This window comes from Eretmochelys imbricata, chromosome 5, assembly GCF_965152235.1.
Source record: "Eretmochelys imbricata isolate rEreImb1 chromosome 5, rEreImb1.hap1, whole genome shotgun sequence".
Taxonomy (NCBI): Eukaryota; Metazoa; Chordata; order Testudines; family Cheloniidae; genus Eretmochelys; species Eretmochelys imbricata.
In genome coordinates, this window is record NC_135576.1 from 100,270,180 (window position 1) to 100,295,956 (window position 25,777).

A 25,777-nucleotide genomic window follows, 5' to 3' on the forward strand; every position below is an offset into this window, starting at 1 on the left:
ACACGTGCACAACTTCCACTGAAGTTCACAAGTGTTTTGTCACACAGTTTCTGCTGTGGCATTACACTTGTGAAGGGATCTGGCAGCACTCTTGGAACCGTATGGTGCATAGTGCAGGAGCAGATTCCTTTGTTTAGTTTGCCACAGGCACAACAGATTTTTAAAAAAGTTAATATTAGTATGCACAAAGCGGGGGCAGTGTGGGTGGGTGGGTAGGGGGGGAATCCTTCAAAATTACTGTCCAGACAAGCTTGCTAAGGCAATTGCATTTTTGCTGGAAGGAAAGAATAACTGATCCTTTCTTGGGAGGTCAGCCAAGTACAAAAACACCCCCACTAAACAGAGAAAGCCTAATGGATGGAATCTTGTCAAACACAAGAATCCAGTGAGCTTTTTGCTGTCTGTTACTCTGCTCAGTTACTTTTATTAAATTGGCTGATTCTGTTTTAGGAGGAGGATATTTCTCTGTGTACAGCTAAATTACCCGTGCTTGTCACATGATATTTCTGTTTGTTTTTTCTAGCTGTCAAACAAGCTCAATACCCTCCCCACCCTAATTTCTATGAGGCTGGAGTTCCTAGGGATTCTCTGCAGCCATGAACATTACCTCAATCTGAATCTCTTCTTCATGACTTCAGTGTCTGCACCAGCGTCCCCCTCTCCCTCTCTGTCATCACAGGTAGGCATCACTCACATGTCTGCCGTATCACATGTCAGACATCCTGATATGAAGTAAGTATGTGGAGAACTGATGGTCTTTCCACTGCTGCTGTATTCAGCTACTTAAGTCAGGATTCATCAGTCTATAATCATCAAGAGTTGCGAGCTCCCTTTTGTAGAAAAGGGGCAGAAAAGACTAATATCAGCAAGGTGCTACTATGAAGCTGAATTACACAAGTTCATACATATCATGCCATGCAAACGTGGGGGAAATGTTTGTGGGAATTTTCAGTCAGCGCGGCTAGAAACACCTATTGAAAAAAGCTATGCACACCCACTGTACAGCAATGACTGTGCTTGTGAAGATGCAGCACACGGTACTATCAGAAAGATGGAACATCTGTTTGTGAGGGTCATAGCATATGGAAATATGTGGCAGACTTTGCATTCTGAGCTTTTGCACACGTTCTCACTGGTCATCTTAAGTGTACAGACAAGTCAATATTCATTAAGGCAACGGTTTTTCTTAAGGTCCGTTCTGACCATTAAAATAAATCTTGAGGCTCTGAGAGTCAGGATTTCCCAGTGTTGTTGCTAAAGGCTGATTCTTGACACCAAACAGTTGGAAATGAGATTCCACTACTAAAGATACCAAGGAACTCTGCATAGCTATCAAAACCAGATACTGCAAAGCAGAGCCTGGCAGCTACCACTTAGAATCGATCTTCTCCTTAGGCAATATCATCAACTCTTTCCTCCCTTAGGAGTCACCCACAAAGTACAACCTACTCGAGCCACTGGGCTTTTTGCTGCTTTTGCATGAGTTGCTACAATAGCTGGCCACCAATTTAGTAACTCTGCTCTGTCTACAGGATAGTTGCTAACTTGAGTGAGATTTTGTTGCCATGGGGATAAATCTTATGGAATTTTTGTTGAGAGCTTATATATGAAATTCATTTAAATGGATGCTCCATGCCCCTGTATTACTGCAAACAAACAGCTACGCCTGCATCTATACAGCAGCTGAGATAGGACCACTCTGTAGGGGTTTTTTCCAAATTCAAGCCTGCACTATCCCAAAGTTTGGGGCGGGGGGTGTGTGTGTTCAGAAGTGGGGTTTTGATTCAGCCCATTATGGAGCTAGGGGTCAACCACAAAGTTGGGATCTGGTTTTTATATGTTTGTTTTCTGCTAATATTCAAGCAAATTAGTTTTGGCAGAAATATTTTCAAGTGAATATTGAAGAATATTAATGAAAAGCAAATTGTAAAGCTAAGTATTTGCACTGGAAACAGATTCTAAGAGTTATGCTCACCCAGTCAGGAACAGAAACGTACCAAGTGACCTATGGCTCAGATCCATGGTTACAGCTGAGGAGCTGATAGCACAAACTCAGCGGCAACTCTGCTGATCCTGGTGTGGCTGTGCATCAACCCCAGCCATATGTTATAGCAAATCGAAGGCTGCTCTAAATTATACTGGCTGCCAGTGGCCCCAGACACTGCCAGGATACAGGAAAAGCATGTTCAGACCTCCTTCTTGCTGGCCACATTTCTGTACCTGCCATGGGGTATTGAGGGAGTACACGTGGCAAAGAAGCCACTATGCAGGCTCTGCACTGGGGTGATCTTCCCATGGTTGGCTATGCCAGCTTTAGGGCTGCTTTGTGTCAGCAGAATGGTACAAACTCTACAGAGCAATCTGAACACAGGGTTGATTCTGGCTTTGTGTCCTATTCAAACTAACAAACACAGCTTGTTTGCATATCAAACACTCGCACCGAGTTGCTCATGCGTAATTAACACAGAGGGTTAATCATAGAAAGTATTCACTGAATAATTCCTCAAAACAGATTTGAGAAAATTGTAAGCAGACCACTGCAAACAGTAAAAGAGGCTAAATGCATTGAAGAAATTACTCTGTTATAATTGCACGCTCTGCTCTAGCTTTGCATAGCTCTATATATGCATGGGAAAATTTTGTTTCAGAGAGATTTTGCTCAATTTGATTGAAAAGCTTGACATTTTTATTATACATTCCAATATTTCCCTCAGATGATTACCTTGTTCCCATGTTGTATTCAGTTGTTTACAGTAGAACAGGCTGTTAGCTGTATTTTCAGCGAGTGGCACTATTGTCTGTTTAAACGAGTTGTATTTTCTTTGATCATCCATTAAAACACCTGGTATACTTTTGCAGAATTCAAGCTCCTGCTCTAGTTTCCAGGATCAGAAAATTGCCAGCATGTTTGACCTTTCGGCAGATTATCGTCAGCAGCACTTTCTGGCTGGACTGCTTTTCACTGAACTGGCAGCCGCACTGGACACGGAGGCAGAAGGGTAGGTTTCTCAGTTTTTAAGAGGATTTTTTCTGATGGCCCTGTGATCAGTACTCAGTAGGGTCACGTGAGAGATGTGGGTTTGATTTTTAGGTCCAGTCTCTTGCTTTCCATTATGAAGATGCTACAAAGGCAGTATGGTCAGCATAGCAAGAGAGAAAACCACTTATTGCTCCCTCTGCCTTTGGAGTAAAATTGATAGTGTTTCACTGGCCTTGTGTACCCTGGAGAATGTTGGTGTGTTACCTTCCATGTGCATGCTTCTAACAAACCACATGTTAACCTCCATGTGCATGCCTGTAACAAACCACATGTTAACCTCCATGTGCATGCCTGTAACAAACCACATGTTAACCGTGCATGCCTGTAACAAACCACATGTTAACCTCCATGTGCATGCCTGTAACAAACCACAAGTTAACCTCCATGTGTATGCCTGTTACAAACATCCACTGCAGAATGGCTCCCATGGAGCCCAGGCACCCACTCCACCATTTGGAGTAGACTTATTCTGAGCAAGGTGAACTATCAAGTTCTCTGTCTCGGAGGGCAGCTGTGGTGATATAAAACCATAGGAAAAATAGGGGCTAATATATGGTACAAGAAGCATATGGGGCAACTTCTTGAAGAGGGAACAAAAAGTTCTGTTGGAAAGGATAATCTCTCTTAAAGATAACATATCTTTATGCAGAGTGTGATGAACACTAGCCCTACAACAGTTATGTACAACGCTTTCTGCTTCAGTCAAATAAACATAGTGCTTTCACCCTGTGGATAATTACTTAGTGGTCACTTTGTAATAAGGCAATAGTACGATTGCTTTGTAGGCAAAATGTTCTCCCCCAGTGAATGCATGTGTATTATTTACATGCGATAATGATAAGTAAATATGGAGCAAAAATGTCATTGGGAATTTCACATCCCATCAGCGGGAATTTCACTTGCTCTTAGCAAGGTGAAGGTCTTGAAAACACTGCTGCCTTCCATCATGCTGAAGGATTTGGTTAGGCAATTGCCGTACTTGACCATTGCAAGGGTGTGACATGTTTCTTTAAATCTGTTTCTCCACCCTGTTGAAATTGCCTGGGACAGTTTTCCCTACTTTGCAGGTGTGAAGTCTGTCATCTGGATCAGGATTTATGTAGGGAAAGCAGACTGAGATGTTACTCTCTGGTTATAGCATAAGGAATTATCCACAGAATATTTATGAACTTCCTTCACCTCAATCATCTCTCATAGCCTCTTTGATCCATATAACCTGCATGTGTCTCAGTAACAGAGCTAGTCCTTGTTTGTGCTGACAGAATCAGTAAAGTGCAGAGGAAAGCGATCAGTGCTGTGCACAGCCTGCTGAGTTCCCATGACCTCGACCAGCGCTGCTTAAAACCAGAGGTGAAGGTCAAAATTGCTGCCCTTTACCTCCCTTTGGTTGGGATCATTTTGGATGCCCTGCCACAGCTGTATGACTTTACAGGTAAGACCTTCTTTTCTTCCCTTATTTGATCTCTCCAAGTGACTTCATGAAGTGAGCTGACAAAATGTAAAAGAGATTGCCTTAACTACTCCAAACATGCCTGCGAGTGCAAATGTTTCTTTAATTAAAAGTAAGTTGGATTTTCAAGTACAGAAAAATGTTTATTCAAATACTATAACTTGGAAACTGTACAGAAATAATAAGGTGAGCAAATGATAGAGCAGTGCTTGATTATACATAATGCTATATCACTGATTAATTAATAACTATTCTGATAGATGGCTAACATATAAACATGGTCCCTGCCGTGGAAGGGTTACAATCTAATATTAAGATATAAATGGGTGTAACAAACAATAGCAAGGATAATAAGGGTAACAATGTTATGTTGTTACATTATTTAGCTAGTGCGAACCTAGATGAGTTGGATACTGTTAGATTTTTTTGTTTGCTCACTTTTATGCTGTTTGTTTAATTAGGAAATAGTAACAGGTTTACAAACTGACTTGCTCATTTTATGTACTCATTTTTCTGTTATCTGATAGTACAGTTATCATGGTGCTGTAGTTAAAAGGAGCATTTGCAGGCAAATGTGACTAGCAGGCTCAAGAGTCTAGAATAGAATTTTTATCCTAAATCATGAAACTACAAATACTGTTCTCAATCTTTAATCCTTTTAAAAAATAGTTCTCTACACTGTCTGACCCTGTCATATTTGACTTCAATGAGTTCTTATGGATTTGTCGCAGGCAGCAGGTTGCCCTTTTTTTTTTCAGAGAAACCAGCTATTTATGTTCTATTGAAAGGACAACGCTGTGCTACGTGCAGAACTACCATTTGTTTTCATGAAAAATTCAAGGCAGCAAAGAAAAACATATAGCTGTTTTGAGAAATACAATTTTTTACCAGTTATGAAAACATTTTGTACATGTCTGGAATAAAACAATAATATTTGGAACTTCTGTTACCACCTGCCACCCAAGAGTGTTGAAACACATTACACACACTGGTTAAACCTCACCATGCTCTGTTAATCGAGGTTTTATCCCTATCTTGTAGATGAGAAGACTGAGGCATAGCAAGGATAAGGCCTAAACATTCAAATATGTCCAGTAGCTTGGGGTGCCTCTGTTTTGGGGTACCTAAATCGAGATGCCATGAGCTTAGTTTTCAGAGGTACTGAGCACATTGAAATCAGTTGGAGTTGCTTAGCACCTCTAAAAACCCAACCTTTGGTGTCTCGAGTTGAGCACTGAGTATTAGAGGACCTTGTAAAAATTAGTTTAAATAACTTATTTGCTCAAGGTAACTCAGAAAGCCTGTGGAAAAACTGGGAACAGAAGTGAGGAGTCTTGAATCCTAAGCCTGTCTTTTAACCAGTAGGCACCACCTCCTCTGTCAGTAGTTGCCAGCTTTGTACAGTATTGTGTTGTATGTGCGAGATGGGCCATCGACAGGCAAGGGTGGCAAATGTGGGTAGCCCAATGTGCAGCCACGCCCCGGATGGACTAACGTCTAAGGTATTGTTTGTGTATTTCGGTGAGAAATCTGCCACGCAAGCACAGCTTTGGTGATAATGCTCAGTAACATAATGTCATTGACCCTGGCATTGGTGATTTAATCCAAGCAGTGCAAAGCACTGGTTTGACGCTGTAGTTCAGAGCCATCCTGAGACCCTTTAGTGGCTTTGCCTCTGAAGCATAAATCAACTTTACCAGACAGCAGGAGTGGGTTAGAACAGATCCTTCTACCCTTGTGCTTATTTGTATAACCTGGCAGTCTGCTGGTAGTTGCAAACTGTCCAGCTAATCCTACATAATAATGTTGGATTATGCTGTGCAGAGTCAATGGGGCATTTCACATGTAGTTTCAGAAGCCCGCAGTGGGAAAAGTCGTACAGGGAGTCCCGAGGAAGAGCAAGAATCTACAAACCCAATCAATCAGTCTGTTGCCTGGGCCATTGCGGGGAATCAGTTCAACCTTCTAAGGACTTCAAGTGCACCTCTGTCTTCCCTGGTATGTCTGCATTGCTTTGCCAGGCTTTCTTTCTGGCAGTATTATTTTATTATCCTCTCGCTGAGGTTACCCTAAACCGTCAGAGTACGAGAGAGACAGGCTCCCTGCTTTCAATTCCAGTGCTTGGCCTGGAACAGCTGGGAGCAGCCACTACAGGGAAAGACCAGCTTTGCCCCCATATCTATGGGCTGGAGGGAGAACAATCAGTAGCCCTGTGGAAATGGTACATGTGGAGTCTGGTCAGCACTTAGGAGCTGTGAGAGGCTTGAGCATTCTTAGTGAGGGTGGGATCTTGGGAGATTTTAGCTCTAGCAAGTTTCTACTGTGCACGTACAATGTCCCATTTTTCAAAGGCTGATAAAAATTGGCCAGATTTGTGTGGATTTTGACAGGGATGGCAAAAGTCATACGCTGCAGCCCTGCCACATGTCAAGTCCCTGCTCCAAATCATGGGGGGAATAGAGCATTTCAAAGGAAAGGTTGCCAGAATTTTTTCAGATAGGTAAAACAATTTATTTTGCCCTGGCCTCATGCTTGGAATTGGCTGAACCATTCTGGCTGGAAAATAATAAATAAATAAATAAATAAATAAATATTAAAAAGCCTAAATCAGACACCCATCAGCTCAAACGGGTAAAGTTTGCCGAAGTTATAAGCAACTGAAAACAGGCTTTGTAATGGAAAATGTCAGACAATTAGCCCTACCTATGATAAAGCTTTCTGTTACATGCTTTATGCATTTGTACAGGTTTACCTTTTGTTGCCGTTTAGTGTTGGTCTCACTTTTGTAAGCCTGCATAAACAAAAAATGGTTTCTGTTTGCATTCAAATGTTCCTAAATCCTTTTAGTATCAAAATAGCAACCTTTTATACATCCATATAGGGCAATATTTTAATAAATAATCATTCAAGTAACTGCCACAAAATATGTGCACACTCACAAAAGGGTCATTACACCTATAAATTGGTAAATGTGTGCCTAGTACACACTTAAATAGTTAAAAGTATATTCTTGTGTGCTCAGTTACCCTGACCGCAATCATTCCTTTATACAAGCATGGAAATATTTTTTGGGCACAACCTGGGGTAATTGCTTTTAAAATGTGGCCTATAATTTATGGCCCAGATTTCCAAAATTGCATGGATGTATCTGTGTGCGCTAATGACCACTGAGATGTGTGTATCTGTGTAAATACGTTACATTACAAAAACAGTAGGAAACACAACAGGAAAGTCCTTAACAATTAGAGAATTCTATCTCTACACTACATGCTAACAAAACTGATGCAGAGATAACTACCAACCAGTGCCCCTTTCTCTCTCTCTCTCTCTTTTTTTACACACATGCACTTCCTGTCTACACAGCCTCAGCTGTATGTTATAAATATTGAATATGGAATAGATGAAGCACTCTCAGCATGAACTATGGTTTTGATACAAAACTCCACCAGTATTTAAATAATATTACTGAACCAGTATGATTTTTCTCTTTTTTCTCCCTCCATGGAACACGTTTTTTATCTGTTTCTAGCCCTACAAACAGTACAACACATTAAGTCCTGATACTACTCGCAACCTTTTGATCTGTTTCCTCTGGATCATGAAAAATGCTGAACAGAGTCTAATTCGGAAGTGGATTGCAGATCTTCCATCCATGCAGCTAAACAGAATTTTAGATCTTCTTTTCATTTGCGTTTCATGCTTTGAGTACAAGGTAAATGGAACTTTTCACTGATACTTTGTCACAATTTTTTAACAAACTCTAGCGCAATCCTTCCCTGGCAACCCATAATTCTGTGACTGGAAGAGGTTAAACTGGCTCTCTTGTCACCTGATCCTCACCATTGTTAGGGATGAGTAAACCGATTCACATAAAATAATTGACCCAAGCTTTTGAACAAAACTCAAATAAACTTTTTATGAGATCCTATAAAGTTGTTTTAAATTATTTATTGATTTCCTTTTTGTGTGGCTCTGAGCATCTTACTTCTGAATAGAAGCAGGAGAGCCAACAGTTGTGCAAATGAGTCTGTTTTACCAACATTTCTCTGCTGAGACATTCAGATAAGGAGCCAGGCTTTTGAATATATCTGTCTATCTAAAGTAAACCTACAATCTTTGGAGTTTCACTCACCATACATTTTTACATATTTCTACAGTCCAGTTCCTTTCCTCTTTCCCTCTGGCACATAAATAGCCCGTGGGAAGGTGGGTTGGGGTAGCTTCTTTCCACGCACTCTTTCTTCTACCCTTTATAGTGAGCCATGAGATGGAAGAATGGTCTTGTGGTTCAGGCATGGGTCTGAAAGTCAAGGCTCTTATCTAAGCCACAGATTGCCTGTCTGAACCTGGTCAAGTAGTTTTTGTGATGAGCCTGTTTCTTCATCTGTAAAATTGGAATAATACTACCTACCTACTTCACAAGGGAGTTGTGAAACTAAATACATTAACGCACGCAAAGCCCATTGCATAGAAGATGCTACAGAATTGCAAACTATAACGGTAGCATAATGACAGTGGGGCCTTTTGAAATATTGGAGCATCTTAAACAATCTATCCAATTCCGCCTTTCGCCTTACTTCCAGCTATCCCGGTGTGCTTAGAAACACTACACACACTAGCCCTTTGACAGTGTGCATGTTGCTATTGTACTTTGATCGTGTGTGCCGTGTGCCCCTTTGATAGTGTTCAGTGCCCTCTGCCTGATCTGGAGACTGTAGCTACAGCTTTGGTAGTACACCTCGGACGAAGAGTTAATTTGACTATATGTACTTTAAGGGGGCTGCTCAGAAACCGATCACTGAAACTTCCTTTCTCATGTATGTCCAGGGCAAACAAAGCTCTGACAAAGTCAGCACCCAAGTGCTTCAGAAATCAAGAGATGTAAAAGCCAGGCTAGAAGAGGCTTTACTGAGAGGCGAAGGAGCCAGGGGTGAAATGATGAAACGCTGCAGGACACCAGCTGGTACTTTCCCCCCCACCCCCTCTAATTTTTAATTTAATTTTTATCAAAAGACTTCAAGTGTGCTGTGGATATTAATGTTCTTCCCTTTGTGTCTTTGGAAGGCAATAAAAGCTGCAAATGTATTTCTCTCCCTTTCGTGCCCTTGCAGACTTTTCTATGCTTTGCTGTGGATAAAAATGTTTTTAGCTTTCAACATGTATAATCTGTGAGCTCTTCTTATGCTAGAAATATGCAGTCAACATATCTCAAAAAATCACATGTAATGTTTCTTTGATTCTGTTTTAAGTTATGCATAGTCTATTAATAAAGGGTGAGACACTGTCAGTTACCTTAGGCCCAAAAATATATGGAGAGACATTTTATGCAATTGGAGACTGAGTTTCAGCCAGACCTCAGTCCACCCTCTAGTTTTGTGGACATATGATTCATGTTTGTTGCCTCTCAGTGCCTTTATATGTGATGCACTCCATCTATAAATTTAAAAAATGATTCTTCTAACTGCTAGAACTCCAAATCCAGCTGGGAGGGGTGGGGGAAGGATCTGAGAGTCAAGCTGGGTTATGTTGACTTGTGCATCATTGCCAGAAAATGTATTTTTTGTCTGTAATGAGGATCCACTTAAAAATTCTGTGGATGATGCCCAAGCCAGAATAGATTCTAACTCACTCTCCCATAGTTGTATTGGCTCTGCAGAGCTAACAGGAATGAAAAAGTAGTTAAAATATAGGGCTATGCAGGTGGGGATGTTAAATAGAGGGATGCTGGGTCCATGGTACATTCACCCCACCTCCAAATCTTATGGCCTCTTCGCCATGAGGATAGTAATTCCGTATGGATATGTGGATCAGAGGGGTGGGTGGAGCCAGAGAGCAGCTGTTTTCTGAGAGTTGGGAGTTATTGTTGTTCCAAGCAACATTAATTTCTACTGGGCCTCCCCTGCATCTGCTACTGTGCAGTCACATGGGGAGGCTATCAGAAGAGAGGAAGACTACCTGGGTAAATCTGTGAGGCCACTGGGCCTTCATGAGTGTACTCAGATTAGTATCTCTGTGGGTCTAAAGGGTTACACTCCCTACCTGATCCATACAGAACAAATCCTGCCCCTCAGATGGATTGATGAGGAGCATGAGTTGAAACTCACATTTCCTGCCCCTTATATGGGTTTACATGGCCCTTTATTTTATCAGAATTGAAAGCAGATAGGATCCAGAAAATGTAAGAAGAGCAGATCTGTAAGGACATTCCTTTTTATATAGTTGCTTTTCTGACCATATCTTTCTTGTAGGAGCAGAAGGAAAAAAGTGTGGGTGCTTCCACGAGTAGTGTGTGTGCACAGTGATGTCATTATATTAGTGCCCTCGCACCAGGAAGAAACATGACAGTGGTTTCGAAAATATTAAAAATAAACAAGTTGCTTACACAGGGAGGCAGTCGGTTCAATTCAAAATGGATTTTTAATTTTCTGAGGCATGTGTAACAAACATAAATGTATAAACCCAGGTTTTTAAAAATGATTGACAATGTGCATTTACTAGCGTCCAGGAGACTTAAAGCTGGAAGATTTGAAAACTGTCTGACTGTTGCAGAAATGTAGATCCTCCTGTACGATTTGCTATCAAAATCCAGATCACCCCTCTGTGCTTTAATCTTGCTGACATATGTTGCCCTCTTAGGGAATGACAGATTCCCAGGGTTAAATGAAAACCTGCGTTGGAGAAAAGAGCAGACTCAATGGCGGCAGGCGAACGAGAGGCTAGATAAGTAAGTCATTTAATAAATTTATATCTCTTTTACCAGAACTAACCTTATTTTTCCCAGGATGATTTTATTACAAAATCCGCAGCTTCAGTCCAGCCCCAGTCTTCAGAGGGGTAAAGAAATCAAAAGTGATTACCTAGCACAGTGGTTTTCAACTGTGGTCTATGGACCCCTGGGGGTCCGCAGACTATGTCTAAGGGGTCCACGAAAGGTTGTTGTTACTATAGAACAGTGGTTTTCAACCTGTGGCCTGGGGCTCTGTGGTGGTCTGCAGACTATGTCTAAGATTTCTAAAGGGCTCCACACCTCCATTCGAAATTTTTTAGAGGTCTGCAAATGAAGAAAGGTTGAAAACCACTGATCTAGCACAAGGATGCTGGATGTTGCTGTTACACAATAAGGAGATTGTAAATGCTTGAATGAGATGTTTACCCTGTTATCTTGTGTTCATTAACTGCATGAGTGACACTGGATCACTGATGCATATACTGAAAACCCATAAGAGGGGGTTATATGACTTATGTGGTGGTGTAGCTATAGCTACTTTATATATACAGCATGATAGTACATGCTTAGTCTCATTAAATGGAAAGCAGTCTGGATCACTTGTTAAGCTGGTGCAAGCAAACAATATGCATTTTAATACAGCTAAATGTAAATGTATACATCTAGGAACAAAGAATGAGTAGGCCATACTTGCAAGACTGCGGACTCTTATCCTGAGAAGCAGTGACTCTGAAAAAGATTTGGGGGTCACGATGGATAATCAGGTGAACATGAACTCCCAGTGTGACGCTGTGGCCAAAAGGGCTAGTACAATTCTTGGATGCGTAAAGAGGGGAATCTCACGTAGGAGTAGAGAGGTTATTTTACCTCCGGATTTGGCATTAGTGTGACCACTGCTGGAATGCTGTGTCCAGTTCTGGTGCCCACAATTCCAGAAGGAGGTTGATAAATTGGAGAGGGTTCAGAGAAGACCCACAAGAATGACTGCAGGATTAGAAAATGTGCTTTATAATGCTAGGCTAAAGGAGCTCAATCTATTTAGCTTAACAACGAGAAGGTTACAAGGGGTGACTTGATCAGTCTGTAAATATCTACATGAGGAACAAATGTTTGAAAACAGGCTCTTTAATCTAGCAGACAAAGGTATAACAAATTCTAGTGTTTGGAAGTTGAAACTACACAAATTGAGACTGAAAATGGGGTGTAAATTCTTAACAGTGAAGATAATTAACTAGTGGAACAATTTACCGAAGGTCATGGTTAATTCTCCATCACCAGTCATTTTAAATTCAAGTTTGGATTTTTTTTTAAAGATATGCTGTAGTTCTAAAGGAATTATTTTGGGGAAGTTCTGTGGCTGTATTTTACAGAAGGCCAGACTATATGATCACAATGGTCCTTTCTGGCTTTAAAATGCATGAAATCACGTGAGCAAAATTTGACCTTTTGTATTATATTTGAGTTGACTTATTTGCAAAGGGGAAAAGAGTGACATATTTTTCCTGTTGCAAGTTGTAAATTGTGATTTGTGGATACAAATTTCTGTCACTCTCCAAAGTATGAATGCACAGGTAAAATAGATCAACTTAATCAGCAGACTGCAGTGATAAATAATTGAATGTTTATAGTTATAGAAAACTGGCTTTTTATTAATCAGTTATGCTACTAGCAGTACCTGCATGCTGTGTATGCCAAGCTTCTACAAATATAGACATTTGGAGAGATGCCATTTTTCCTTCTTGTCCATTCTGAACCTGAATTAGATTAATTGAAAGGATTGCCTTTCATTCTGGCAGTGCAGTAGCCTCCCTATATTAAAATTGCAGTGACTTTCCATGATAATGACCTTCTTTAGCTCCCTTTTTAATTTTTGCTTGGATAATTGGTTTGGCTCTGGTTTTCTGTGCCTGGGTTTTGTAAATGCTGTGAAAGGTAACTACATTGTTATCAGTAATCATAACTGGTTTTTTAAAAGAGGTTTTTGGTTTTAGAATTCATTATAATTTTAAAAAATGACAAATCTTTGTCCACTCTGCCTTTTGTTCATGTATCTCTCATTTCCTCACGAAAATCAAATTGATGCCATCTCTTACTGCAGTATTTGTACAGTCCGGAGATTGCTGGTACGACCTAGAAATACTGGGCTAAATAATGTAGCAGTTTTAACTATGGAATGAAATGCTGATTCAGTAGGATTAATATAATTCCCTTTTTGAAAACAGAAGTTGAAACTTTGGGACCAAATTTTGTGGTCCTTTTCAATCTTTCATAAGTAAAATTCCTATAAAAACCAATGGATTTACTCCTTACTAAGGCAATAGGATTAGGTCCTTAATTACCCAATTGCCATGATAAGCAGAAGTGGACCAAGGAGGCACAGAGCAGGGGCTTATATATCAGACACTATCCCCACTCCGTTGCACAGGAATGGGATAGAGGCAACTTTAGCCTTGGGGCTGCAAAAGCAGTCTAGGGATAATTAGGGATAAGGATTCTGTTTGTCAAGAAGATTGTTTATACACAAATTTGCACTGGTTGAGCTAAAAAGTGGTGGAAACCCCTGTGTGGGTACTCTTCTTTTGGTTTAAAAGTGGCTTATTATGGTTTAGCTTATAACCGTTCCTAATTGACTTAAGCTAAACCAAAATAAACCTGGCTTAACCTGAAATAAGTGTTCGATACAGCCTTTTGCACTGGTTCAACTAAATCAGTTTAAAATCACACCTTTAGCTAAACCTGTGCAACTCTGCATGTACACAAGGCTTTTATGTTTATATGGCTGCGTCTACACTACTGCCTATGTCGGCAAAACTTATGTCACCCAGGAGTATGAATATTCCACCCCCCTGAGTGACAAATGTTACACTGACATAAGCACTCATGTTCACAGTGCTGTCGGCGGAAGAGCTTCTCCTGCTGACATAGCTTATGCCGCTCGCAGGGGTGGGTTTTTTTATGCCGACAGGAGAAGTCTCTCCTATCAGCGTAGAACGTCTTTACCATATGCGCTGCAGCCGTACTGGTACAGCTGAGCTGCTGCAGCCCTGTAAGTATAGACATGGCCTACGGCACTCATCGCTATGGTATCTGAGTGTCTTGCTTGTCCCTAGTGATTTAACCAGGATTTTAACACTGGAAAACTATTTGCACGTTGTCATTTTCATACTCCAGAAGGCATTCGGGAGTCAGTTGGTAGGCCACATGTTCAGGTTCGCATATGCTGACACTTGTCCTCACTTCTCCTTGCCCTACCTGCCTTGAAGTAGTTTGTAGTCACTGTTATAGTTTAAGTGGAATGTCAGGAAAGGAGTCAATCAATCGGCGTGGCTAATGTACAGGGCGTGAATTATCCAGTGGTTGCTGGAAATGGTTCAAAAGAACGTGTTGTTTATTTAATTTGTGCAGTCTTCACTCTTATTTAGCAATACATGGCTTGATTATTGCAATCGCCTCCTGGCAGGTCTTCTCCATCATTCCCGGCTTTGAATAAATGTGATCAGTCATGTTACACCTGCCCTTACTTCCCTACCCTGGCAGTCTATAACACTGCCAAGATGACTTGAAGATGGCCATGCTGGTCTTTAATAGCTGAGATTTCCAGTCTCATCCCAATATAAATTTTGAAGCAAATGTAGTAGAAATGTAGCAAACGTAGTAGAACATTCACAAAAAGCAAATTGTGAATTCACACCAGACACCTGATGGTAAGAGTTATTCATCCAGCCAGGGGACAGAAACACACCACGTGAGTGATGAGTCCTGTCAGAACAGCTCTGATTTCAAATACTGAATACTCTCAACTGAGAGTTTGCAAACGTACTGGAGCCCAGAAGTAATAATGAATACAGCTGAGCAAACCACCTCATGATCCTGGGTAACTCAGGGTCAGCGAGTAGATGAACTTCGTCATTTTTTTGGGTTACAAATAATTCATCAGGCTCAAGTCATCATCCTGCTGAGAAATCTAGAGGGCCTATGTTCCAGACCTCCTCCCTGAGCCTTGTCATGATACAGGTTTGCTCTTTGCCCCATCATTCCCTCGACTCTTTTTAGGGATGCCACCATCCCTTCTTAAATCGACTGGCGATGGCGCCTTTTGCTGTAGTGGCCTCAAGTGTATGGGACTTGCTGCCTCTTCTCATACACCTCAGTCCATCCCTCCCTGGGGTGGGGCATGGCATCATTTTATAAATATTGCTCATTATTATGATGTTATTGTGCCAAAGGAAACTGCATCTTCTATTTAAAAATATCCGTCGGCCTAGTTGTAGGGCTTTTCTTGGGGATCAATGGTCTAAAGCAGTGGTTTTCAAACAGCGGGTTGCAACCCAGTACTGGGTCACAGAATGTAAGGCACTGGGTCACAGCAGCTCTGGTCAGCACCGCCAGCCGGGCCATTAAAAGTCCCATCGGTGGTGCTGCCCGACTAAAGCAGGCTAGTCCCTACCTGTTCTGACACCGCACTGCACCCCAGTAGCAGCCAGCAGCAGGTCTGGCTCCTAGGCAGGGTGGCCCCAGAGCTCCATGCACTGCCCGAGTACTGGCTCTGAACTCCCATTGGCTGGTTCCTGGCCAATAGGAACTGGGGGGCAGTGCCTGTGGGCGAGAGCCACGCAGAGCCACTTGCGCGCCTCTGCCCAGGAACCAGATCTGCTGCTGGCCACTTCCGCGGCTCAGCACAGTCTGCAGTGCCAGGACAGGCACGATGCCTTCCTTAGCAACCCCACTGCACTGCTGACCGGTAAGCCCGTGCCCCAATCCTGTGCCCCAGGCCTGAGCCCCCCCCACCCCAGAGCCCCCTCCCACACCCCAAACCTCTCACCCCTGCAGCCCTCACCCCTGCTCCCCAACCCTCTGCCCCAGCCCTGAGCCCCTCCCACCACCCCAAACCCCTCTGCCCCAGCTCCACTGGGTCATGGACATCAACAGTTTTCTTCAACTGGGTCACCAGAAAAAAAGTTTGAAAACCACTGGTCTAAAGTACCAACTCCTCCCAGTTACCCAGTAGTCCTTAGGAAATGCCCTTCAACAAGGTGATTGTTGCTTGTCCCTATGGGAATATTCAAAATGCTGTCACTTTTACTTTGCCCTGGTTTATACAGTAGGTTATTATTCCAGATAATGGGGTACTTACTGTATGCTTTAATAAGAGCTTCTTTTCATAGAACAAAAGCTGAGCTAGATCAAGAAGCTCTGATCAGTGGAAACCTGGCTACAGAAGCTAATTTGATCATCCTAGATATGCAGGAGAATATCATCCAGGTGAGAAACTGCACGGTTAGCTCTAGGCCAGTCCTAGCATCCTGGATGCCAAAGTGAGTGGGATTCATTTCTCTCTTAGGCAGTACATTTTAATTAAAAAGACCTTGGAAACATTTACAATCTGAAATAAATAAAAAATTATCCTTCGTTATCCCAGCATGTTTTTAAAAAACAAAACAAAAAAGACCCCAAGGGCAAAATTGTCATCTGTTGGTGCAAGCCCCTTTCACGCAGTGGGGTTGCAGCCGTGTAACTGAGAAGAGACTTTGGCCCCGGTTATTTATAACAGTACTTGAAATCCAATTTCAGTTGGCTTTAGAGGGCACTGGGGTTTCTCAGCTCTGACTGAGGAGGGTGGAGGAAAGAAGGATCTACATTTATTTCAGGAATTTGTCTGAGGATCTTAAACATTTGGGACTGGGCTGGCCTGATGGACTTTCAGAGTAGCAGCCGTGTTAGTCTGTATCTGCAAAAAGAAAAGGAGGACTTGTGGCACCTTAGAGACTAACAAATTTATTTGAGCATAAGCTTTCGTGAGCTACAGCTCACTTCATCGGATGCATTCAGTGGAAAATACAGTGGGGAGATTTATATACACAGAGAACATGAAACAATGGGTATTACCATACACACTGTAATGAGAGTGATCAGGTAAGGTGAGCTATTACCAGCAGGAGAGTGAGGGGGAAAAAAACCTTTTGTAGTAATAATCAAGGTGGGCCATTTCCAGCAGTTGACAAGAACGTCTGAGGAACAGCGGGCGGGGCGGGGGTGGGGGGGTATAAACAAGGGGAAATAGTTTTACTTTGTATAATGACCCATCCACTCCCAGTCTTTATTCAAGCCTAAGTTAATTGTATCCAGTTTGCAAATTAATTTCAATTCAGCAGTCTCTCGTTGGAGTCTGTTTTTGAAGTTTTTTTGTTGAAGAATTGCCACTTTTAGGTCTGTAATCGAGTGACCAAAGAGATTGAAGTGTTCTCCGACTGGTTTTTGAATGTTATAATTCTTGACGTCTGATTTGTGTCCATTTATTCTTTTATGTAGAGACTGTCCGGTTTGGCCAATGTACATGGCAGAGGGGCATTGCTGGCACATGATGGCATATATCACATTGGTAGATGTGCAGGTGAATGAGCCTCTGATAGTGTGGCTGATGTGATTAGGCCCTATGATGGTGTCCCCTGAATAGATATGTGGACACAGTTGGCAACGGGCTTTGTTGCATGGATAGGTTCCTGGGTTAGTGGTTCTGTTGTATGGTGTCTGGTTGCTGGTGAGTATTTTCTTCAGGTTGGGGGCCTGTCTGTAAGCAAGGACTGGCCTGTCTCCCAAGATCTGTGAGAGTGATGGGTCATCCTTCAGGATAGGCTGTAGATCCTTGATGATGCGTTGGAGAAGTTGCCAACTGTGTCCACAGACTCCAACGAGAGACTGCTGAATTGGAATTAATTTGCAAACTGGATACAATTAACTTAGGCTTGAATAAAGACTGGGAGTGGATGGGTCATTATACAAAGTAAAACTATTTCCTCATGTTTATTCCCCCCCGCCCCCCCCCCGCCCGCTGTTCCTCAGACGTTCTTGTCAACTGCTGGAAATGGCCCACCTTGATTATCACTACAAAAGGTTCCCCCCCCACCCGCTCTCCTGCTGGTAATAGCTCACCTTACCTGATCACTCTCAGTGTGTATGGTAACACCCATTGTTTCATGTTCTCTGTGTATATAAATCTCCCCACTGTATTTTCCACTGAATGCATCGATGAAGTGAGCTGTAGCTCACGAAAGCTTATGCTCAAATGAATTCGTTAGTCTCTAAGGTGCCACAAGTACTCCTTCTCTTTTTCCTGATGGACCTGTGGCATTGCTCTGCGTTGTCCTGTGAGATCTCGGTTTTTAGTTCCCAGTCCTACAAAGGGCTCTGCACAGGACAACCCTTATGCCTGCTTGGAGCCCCACTGGCACAAGGGTCTGCCCATTTGAAGCAACTTGCCAGATCAGGCCCTTAACATGAAGAGGCCAGGTCCTCAGCTCAGGGTACAGTGGTTACAGTGGAACCATGACAATTTATCCCATCTGAGGATCTGCCTGCTGGGATGTGAGCATGTGGAGGCAGTGCAGAACACCTTCACCTTGTATTCCGCTGTAACCCCTGGCATTAGAAAAGTGATGCCCTCCAAAGGGAGTGCCATGTAGTTCTTTAAAGCCACATAAAAAAGACTCAGCCACCAGGAAGATTATGAAATTTTACCGAGGGAAAGTTTTACCTAGGGAGGTGGTGGAATCTCCTTCCCTAGAAGTTTTTAAGGTCAGCTTGACAAAGCCCTGGCTGGGATGATTTAGTCGGGGATCGGTCCTGTTTTGAGCAGGGGGTTGGACTAGGTGACCTCCTGAGGTCCCTTCCAACCCTGATATTCTATGATTCTATGATTCTATGAAAACGTGGGACTTTGAGGGTGGGTATAGAAATGTGCTGAGTTCACAATGGATAGGAAGGATCCTTGGAACACTGAAAGGCACAGGGAGGACGCCTCTTTCCCTTTCTACCCTGATCCATGAGAAGCGACTTCCCTGTTCCTGTTTTGTAAGATAAAACACAGTGTGGTGAAGCATTTTGTTTGCAGCCTGTGAGGGATTCCAATCTTGGTCTCCTGGACAATAGAAGAGAACTTTGGTCCCTGTGCTTCTGTTTCCTGTTAGCTTGCCTAGTTACGTGAATACTGTTCTTCTCTGTGTGTAGGCGAGCTCGGCTGTAGACTGCAAAGATAACCTTTTGGGAGGTGTGCTGAAGGTCCTGGTAAATTCTCTCAGCTGTGATCAGAGCACCACATACCTGACTCATTGCTTTGCCACACTCAGAGCCCTCATTGCCAAGGTAAACGCTTAAAATACTTGTTTCTGTCTTTCTGGTTAAGACATTAGGGCCACATTTTCAGAGTGGAAACCCAGTTGCACCCATCAGAACAGGTGTTTTGTACAGACACGCTGGTGCATGCATGACCGTTCATGATTGCGCAGGGCTGTCTGCTTCCAGTCCTTGGAAATATTATTGATAACATGGATGGAACAACTCAGGTGGAATAAAAGTATTGTATTGTTTTTGCTTCTAGCAATGTATCAATGAACACAGAAAATTATACTGATAAAAATGTATAGCAAAATTCCACCCAAAAGGATTGGTCACTTCAGTTAAAATAGTTATTTAAATTTTCAGGAATTTGATTGTGCTGAATTCATGAATATAGTAGAAATTAGATTATTACAGCCTCAAGACTAATTTCAGATCAGTTACACGGATGTCAATCACCTGAACTAAGTGGAATTCTTCCCCCTTTAAGCACGTGTAATTGAGATGAGAATTTGAGTTTGTTGGTATATTTTATACTATTTTTTTTCTAAATACTAACACAAATTATCCCCACACTTTCCCTGGTGCATCCCTGCTGAAGTTAATACAGTTTCACAAGAGCAAATAAGGGCAGATTTTGGCCTACTGTCTTTATAACATGAATCATACCAGATTTGTTATCTTTTAATATAGAGTCCTAAGAGAAGAGCCTTATTCAGAATATTTTAGCACCTGGCAAAGGAGTCATTCTCCTCTGAAAAAGAATTTCCAAAAAGAATTTGTGAAGATCCTAAATGTAAAAAACAAACAAACAGAATAATTGTGCCCAAATTAGTGTCTGTCTTCCATTAAATATGGATAAGCAGATAAGATTAATGATAGGGTAGTTTCCTGAGTAGTTCTGAAACTCATAAAGTACAATGGAAATTTAATTATCTTTGGAATCTTCCAGTTAAAGTGACTTATGACAGATTTCAGTAATAATAATGAGTGTATCTTCCAATTAACATGATTTGGTACTGTAATTTATGAAGCAACCATTCTAACTCTTTATCTATAGGTGTGTGCACGTTGCTTTATAAACCAAATAAAAATGATGGGACCCTGTGCCAAAGAGTTTGCAATGTAGGTTAGACATAACACAGACAGATAAGACAATGACCCAAGGGTGGAGGCTCAGAAAGAGGCACACAAGGGTTGAAACAGAGAGAGATAATGGCATGTGTTCATTGTTACATGCACACCTTCTAAGTTCCTATCTATGCACAAACAGTAGATGTGTATCTATATGTATTCTGTTTAGAATGTGAGCTCTTCAGGGAAGTTGCCTTCTTTGTATTTCACAGTGCCAAGCACATTGTGGGGCTACCAGAACCAATAGCAATCTGTGTGTCTCAAACCTATCATAAATCAAAAGTTTGGAGCAGGGTCTCGGATGGAGCTTAGTGCTGGAAGTTTTGGGGAGAATGAAATTGTGTGGTGCCAGGGGATAGGGTGCCAGCAGGATGTGAAAATATCCAATTAGTTCCATATTCTCAGTGCACTGTTGGCATATTTCTTCACCCCTTTGTGTTGGTGTGCTTAAAGTCTTGAAATACCAACTCTCACAATCTTACTGCAAATCTTGCCATATTTGGTGTTTTGCTTAAAGCTCCTGGAGTCATGAGATCATCTGAGAATCATAGCTTTTGTTTATTTTTTCAAAGAGTAAATTTCTAGCCCTCCTAGGTCTGGAGGAAAGGTTGAGAAACCAGAAGCCACATCAAAAGAACCCAAACAGTATGGTCTTTAAATCTCATGATTTTTTGAGCCTGACTCGTGACATTTGAATGCTTGGGGTCGAATGCCCTGATGGTGTCTTCTCTGCCTCTCTTAGTTTGGAGACTTGCTGTTTGAAGAGGAGATGGAGCAGTGTGCTGACCTATGTCAAAGAGTTCTCCATCACTGCAGCAGCAGCATAGACATCACACGAATTCAAGCCTGTGCTACCCTTTACCTCCTCATGAGACACAGTTTCAGCTCCATCAGTGTAAGTTATTAGATACAGCAAAGAATTTGATGCCACTCTTTTGCATTAGAGTTTAAAACCAATACTAAAAATGATAACAAATTGAAAAGATTTGTATGTAAGGAGGAGGTGCTGTGCTTTTGCAGGCACACCTCTGAGGCACAATTCCTACCCTGCTTGCCTCCTGCTCTGTGGGTGGCAAATGATAGTTTGTTTGTTTGCTGGCCTATATCAGCAGCAAATTGCAACATTCCCACTCCCCCAACATCTCCCACAAGCTCAGCTTCACTGGCTGGCTCATTGAGGGAAGGGAGCCAGGACTCCACCTACTCATTATCCAGCTGTTCTGATGGGGTCTAGCAGGTGCAGATAGCTCTCCTACACCTATGTGCCTGGACCTACGGTCCAGGTAGCATGTTCAGGGAATGTGACAGAGGGGATTCTTACTTCCCCTTACACTCTGCATAGATACATAGCCTAAGACACCATGTAGCCCTAAGGTGTTCACATGTAAAGTACTGGGCCAAAATGACAGATGGCATAAGTAGGTACACTTGGCCCATTGTATTTAAATAAGTAGAAAAGATGCGGGTTTACATCCCAAGAGCACACAAATGAATAAAAATGTATGGTGCCTGTGGCAAATTAATACATTTGAATCCGTACACCTTGTAGCTATTGCATGGCCTTTGTTTTTCTTTCTCCCCCCTACCTATAAAGAATTTTGCAAGAGTGAAGATGCAGGTGACAATGTCCCTGGCCTCTCTGGTTGGTAAATCATCTGATTTCAATGAGGAGTACCTCAGAAGATCCTTACGAACGATCTTGGCGTATGCAGAAGAAGATATGGACATGCAGCCAACCCTGTTTCCAGGCCAGGTTAGGCTTTTTGTGGCTTCTGATGCTTTCTTCAGGACCTCTCATCTTGAGATGCGCTGGAATGAGATCTCCACACCTTAGCATTCCTAAACCAGTAATATTGAAAATTGGGGTGCAGATGTTGCTGCTTGCACCCATCTCTAATTTAATGAAGGGCCACACTTTTAAAATCAGAACAATCTAGACAATATCAAGGATGTCTGGAGTAAAAGCTGAGCATAATTCCATGGGATAACCTTACAGTGATCCAAGTAGAACTTACTGTAGGTTAGATTCTTCTCTTAGCTATGTATACATGATTCCCCTTGAATCCAGAAGGAGCTACATCCTTGTACAGTATCTGAGACTGGAATTTGTGTCATTACCATAGTACTGCCAATCTGAAAACATAACTTACCTCCATTCCTCCAAAACCCAAAGCTGTCAGTGAAAAATGACAAACCTTATTTTAAAGGCAACAGCCTAGAAGTTATGCAGTTAGGATATTTGCAGTTCTTTGTGTGGTTGAGTTACGAAACTGAAAGCTTAAGTTCTTCCAACTACCCAAACAGTTCCTGTATAAAGGGAATATATTATTTTAAAATGAAATATACAGGTAGCATCTCTAATTATTCCTGGTCACTTGAGTTACCCTGGTTTCACTCACAGTTTGGCACACATGTTGGCTAATCAGATTTCCCCTTTTATGCATCCCGCTTTATAAATCACGATGATTTCATAACCGTCATGAGAAATGGGAACCTGTCATTTTCCAAAAAGAAAAGGAGTACTTGTGGCACCTTAGAGACTAACAAATTTATTTTAGCATAAGCTTTCGTGAGCTACAGCTCACTTCATCGGATGCTGTAGCTCACGAAAGCTTATGCTCAAATAAATTTGTTAGTCTCTAAGGTGCCACTAGTACTCCTTTTCTTTTTGCGAATACAGACTAACACGGCTGCCACTCTGAAACCTGTCATTTTCCCCATTATCAGAGCAAGACAGCTATATATGGAAACCTTAGTTTAAAAAAAAATCCCACTCTTTTCGGTTCATAAGGAAGTGACTGCATTACTAGCAACCACCATGTCTAACTGTGAGATAATGAAACATCTGGTGCTAAGAATTTCAAAAACATCTGCTTAACATTATATTGCAATTTTCCTGAACCAGAAGTTGCACTCCATTTAGGGATAAGTATTATAGAGTTCATGAACAAAAGGAGATGGACTTGTTTGATTTGATTTGATAAAGCTATTGTGTGTGTGTGTGTCTTTTGCCATGTCATTGTTCTGTTAGTTGCTTGCTGAATGAATATGATTGGTAAAGCCTGCACTGTCACAGTCCTGCATTGTGACTTTTCTTTGTGCCAACAGTTAATAGAGTAAACCGTAAATCATCTTGTGTTGATGCTGAACTTTTAATCAAACCCTGAAGCATGTGTGGGTTTTATGTGTGTGTATCTCCAGGTGAAGGAGCTGCTACATAATCTGAACAGTATCTTGTCAGACACAGTGAAAATGAGGGAGTTTCAGGAAGATCCAGAGATGCTCATGGATCTCATGTACAGGTGAAACCTTCTCATGCTGCTGTTGAATGAATTAAAATGAAGGAAACACAAAGGGCCTGTGGGGTTTTGAGAGAGATCCCCAAGTATTTCTTACTGACAAGCTCTCCAGGTGCAGTGTTTAGGCAAAAGGAGCTTTTTCCTTATGATGTAACATACAAAGTGCACCAGTCAATTCTCTACAGTTTAAAAGATTTTTATAAGCCAATTTTCAATTTCATTTGTGATGCAATATGCACATTGTAAGCACTTATGACGATAGATACGTATTTTTTTAAAGAAAGAAAAGAAACCAATTCAAATCTATTTCTTGACCTGTGTTGCTAGAATTGCCAAAGGGTATCAGACATCACCTGACTTGAGGCTGACTTGGCTACAGAACATGGCAGAGAAACACGCCAAGAAGAAGTGCTACACTGAGGCAGCCATGTGCCTGGTCCATGCTGCCGCTCTGGTTGCAGAATACCTGAGCATGCTAGAGGATCACAAGTACCTGCCAGTGGGCAGCGTCAGCTTTCAGGTAGAAATAATATGCGTTTTTTTCTGTATCTGGGAACTCTTCTAGTGACTTTGGGGAGGAGTTGCCTGGCACCAATCAGAGCCAGTTAACTGAATCCACATCTGGGCTATCTAGAAGGCAACATTCAACAGTTGTATAATGTACCCCTTTTCCCCAGACCTTAGTTTGCCACCAGACCTCGTTGCTTAACACTGAGTTGGGACCAACTGTTGCTAGACTGCTGGAATACTTTACTGAATACTTTAGCTGTATACTTTACTCTCTACCTGAAACCGTTTCATAGTTTTGCCGTAGGCTGTTAGACAATGCTTCCATCCCGGAAGTAGCTGAAAATTTGGTAGATATCTAATTCTGAAGCACTTTTGGATACTTTAGAATGAAAGTTATTATTATTACTGAATGGGTAGCTCCAATTTTAGGTACATTAAATGTCTAAGGTGTAGTCTGTAGCTGAATGACATAGCAGCCACAAAATAGAGCAAGTAAGCACCTCATTTGTAGGCAACTCATGCCTATTAATTGAATCAGATGCACAAGAAACATTCTAAACATAAAGGGCTAATTTCTCACCAACGTGTGGCTTTTTTTAACATGTAACTAGAATTTATTTAAATGAATTATCTACCTGTGCACCAATGGAAGAGAGACCTTCTTAAAAGTGTCAGTCCAACCTAGGATTTCTACAGTTGTCCTGAGCTTACACAGAGGTGAAGAAGAGCACCGTGTAAGCTCAAAAGCCTGTCTCTCTCCCCAGCTGAAGTTGAGCCAATAAAAGAAATTACCTCACCCACTTTCTCTCTAACTTATTTGTGAAATTCCTAGATACAGAAGGTGGGGAGACACACCAAAGGTATTCCATACCATCATTTGGTAGGAAATCTTGTCTCGTTTACTCAGCTAGAATCCACTGATCTTTTTAACATCAAATAGTGTCTAGAAGCATCCCAGGTGGATCTGCTCTTCTCATCAAAATACATATCTGGAAAAAGAACAGTTGAGCCATAGTGCTCTGTAGTAGAGAGGTGACGAAAAAATATTCTTGCTTAAGGATCCAGAAACCCCTCAGTGACATAGCCATTTATCTGAGCAGAATTGAGGTTTCAGTTTGCTCTGTAAAAAGGCAAAATGGTGGGCATTATTACTGAGCCTTTCAAGTGAGGAGCTCCAAGCACTTTACAAACATTACTTAAGCCTTGCAGTGCCTCTGAGGTAAGGCTGAGAGTGGAAGGGATGATCTTGTGGCTAAAGCACAAGATTGGTGAGACCATCTGGGTTTTATTCAGAGCCTGGGCTCATACTTATTATGTGATCTTGGGTCAGTCACCCACTGGACCGCTTTCTGTTTCCTTATCTCTAAAATGAGAAAGATGAGATTACTTGTCAGCTCAAAGTGCTTTATTATTGTTATTATTTGTATTACTGAAGCACCTAGGAGCCCCAGTCATGGACCAGGACCCCACTGTGCTCGGTGTTGTACAAATACAAAAGCAAAAAA

At 41.8% G+C, this 25,777-nt stretch overlaps 1 protein-coding gene across 1 annotated transcript in view; it reads left to right on the forward strand.

The window, feature by feature from the left end:
- DOCK8 (dedicator of cytokinesis 8) overlaps positions 1-25,777 on the forward strand; it is a 132,815-nt gene that overhangs the window by 91,484 nt on the left and 15,554 nt on the right. Inside the window, exons 27-39 of the mRNA XM_077817612.1 lie at positions 524-679; positions 2,860-2,999; positions 4,303-4,472; positions 6,340-6,488; positions 8,020-8,202; positions 9,318-9,453; positions 11,127-11,214; positions 16,383-16,479; positions 19,222-19,356; positions 21,206-21,358; positions 22,058-22,216; positions 23,665-23,765; positions 24,090-24,282. Coding sequence (XP_077673738.1) covers positions 524-679; positions 2,860-2,999; positions 4,303-4,472; positions 6,340-6,488; positions 8,020-8,202; positions 9,318-9,453; positions 11,127-11,214; positions 16,383-16,479; positions 19,222-19,356; positions 21,206-21,358; positions 22,058-22,216; positions 23,665-23,765; positions 24,090-24,282 — 1,860 coding nt within the window. The remainder of the gene's footprint in view (positions 1-523; positions 680-2,859; positions 3,000-4,302; positions 4,473-6,339; positions 6,489-8,019; positions 8,203-9,317; positions 9,454-11,126; positions 11,215-16,382; positions 16,480-19,221; positions 19,357-21,205; positions 21,359-22,057; positions 22,217-23,664; positions 23,766-24,089; positions 24,283-25,777) is intronic.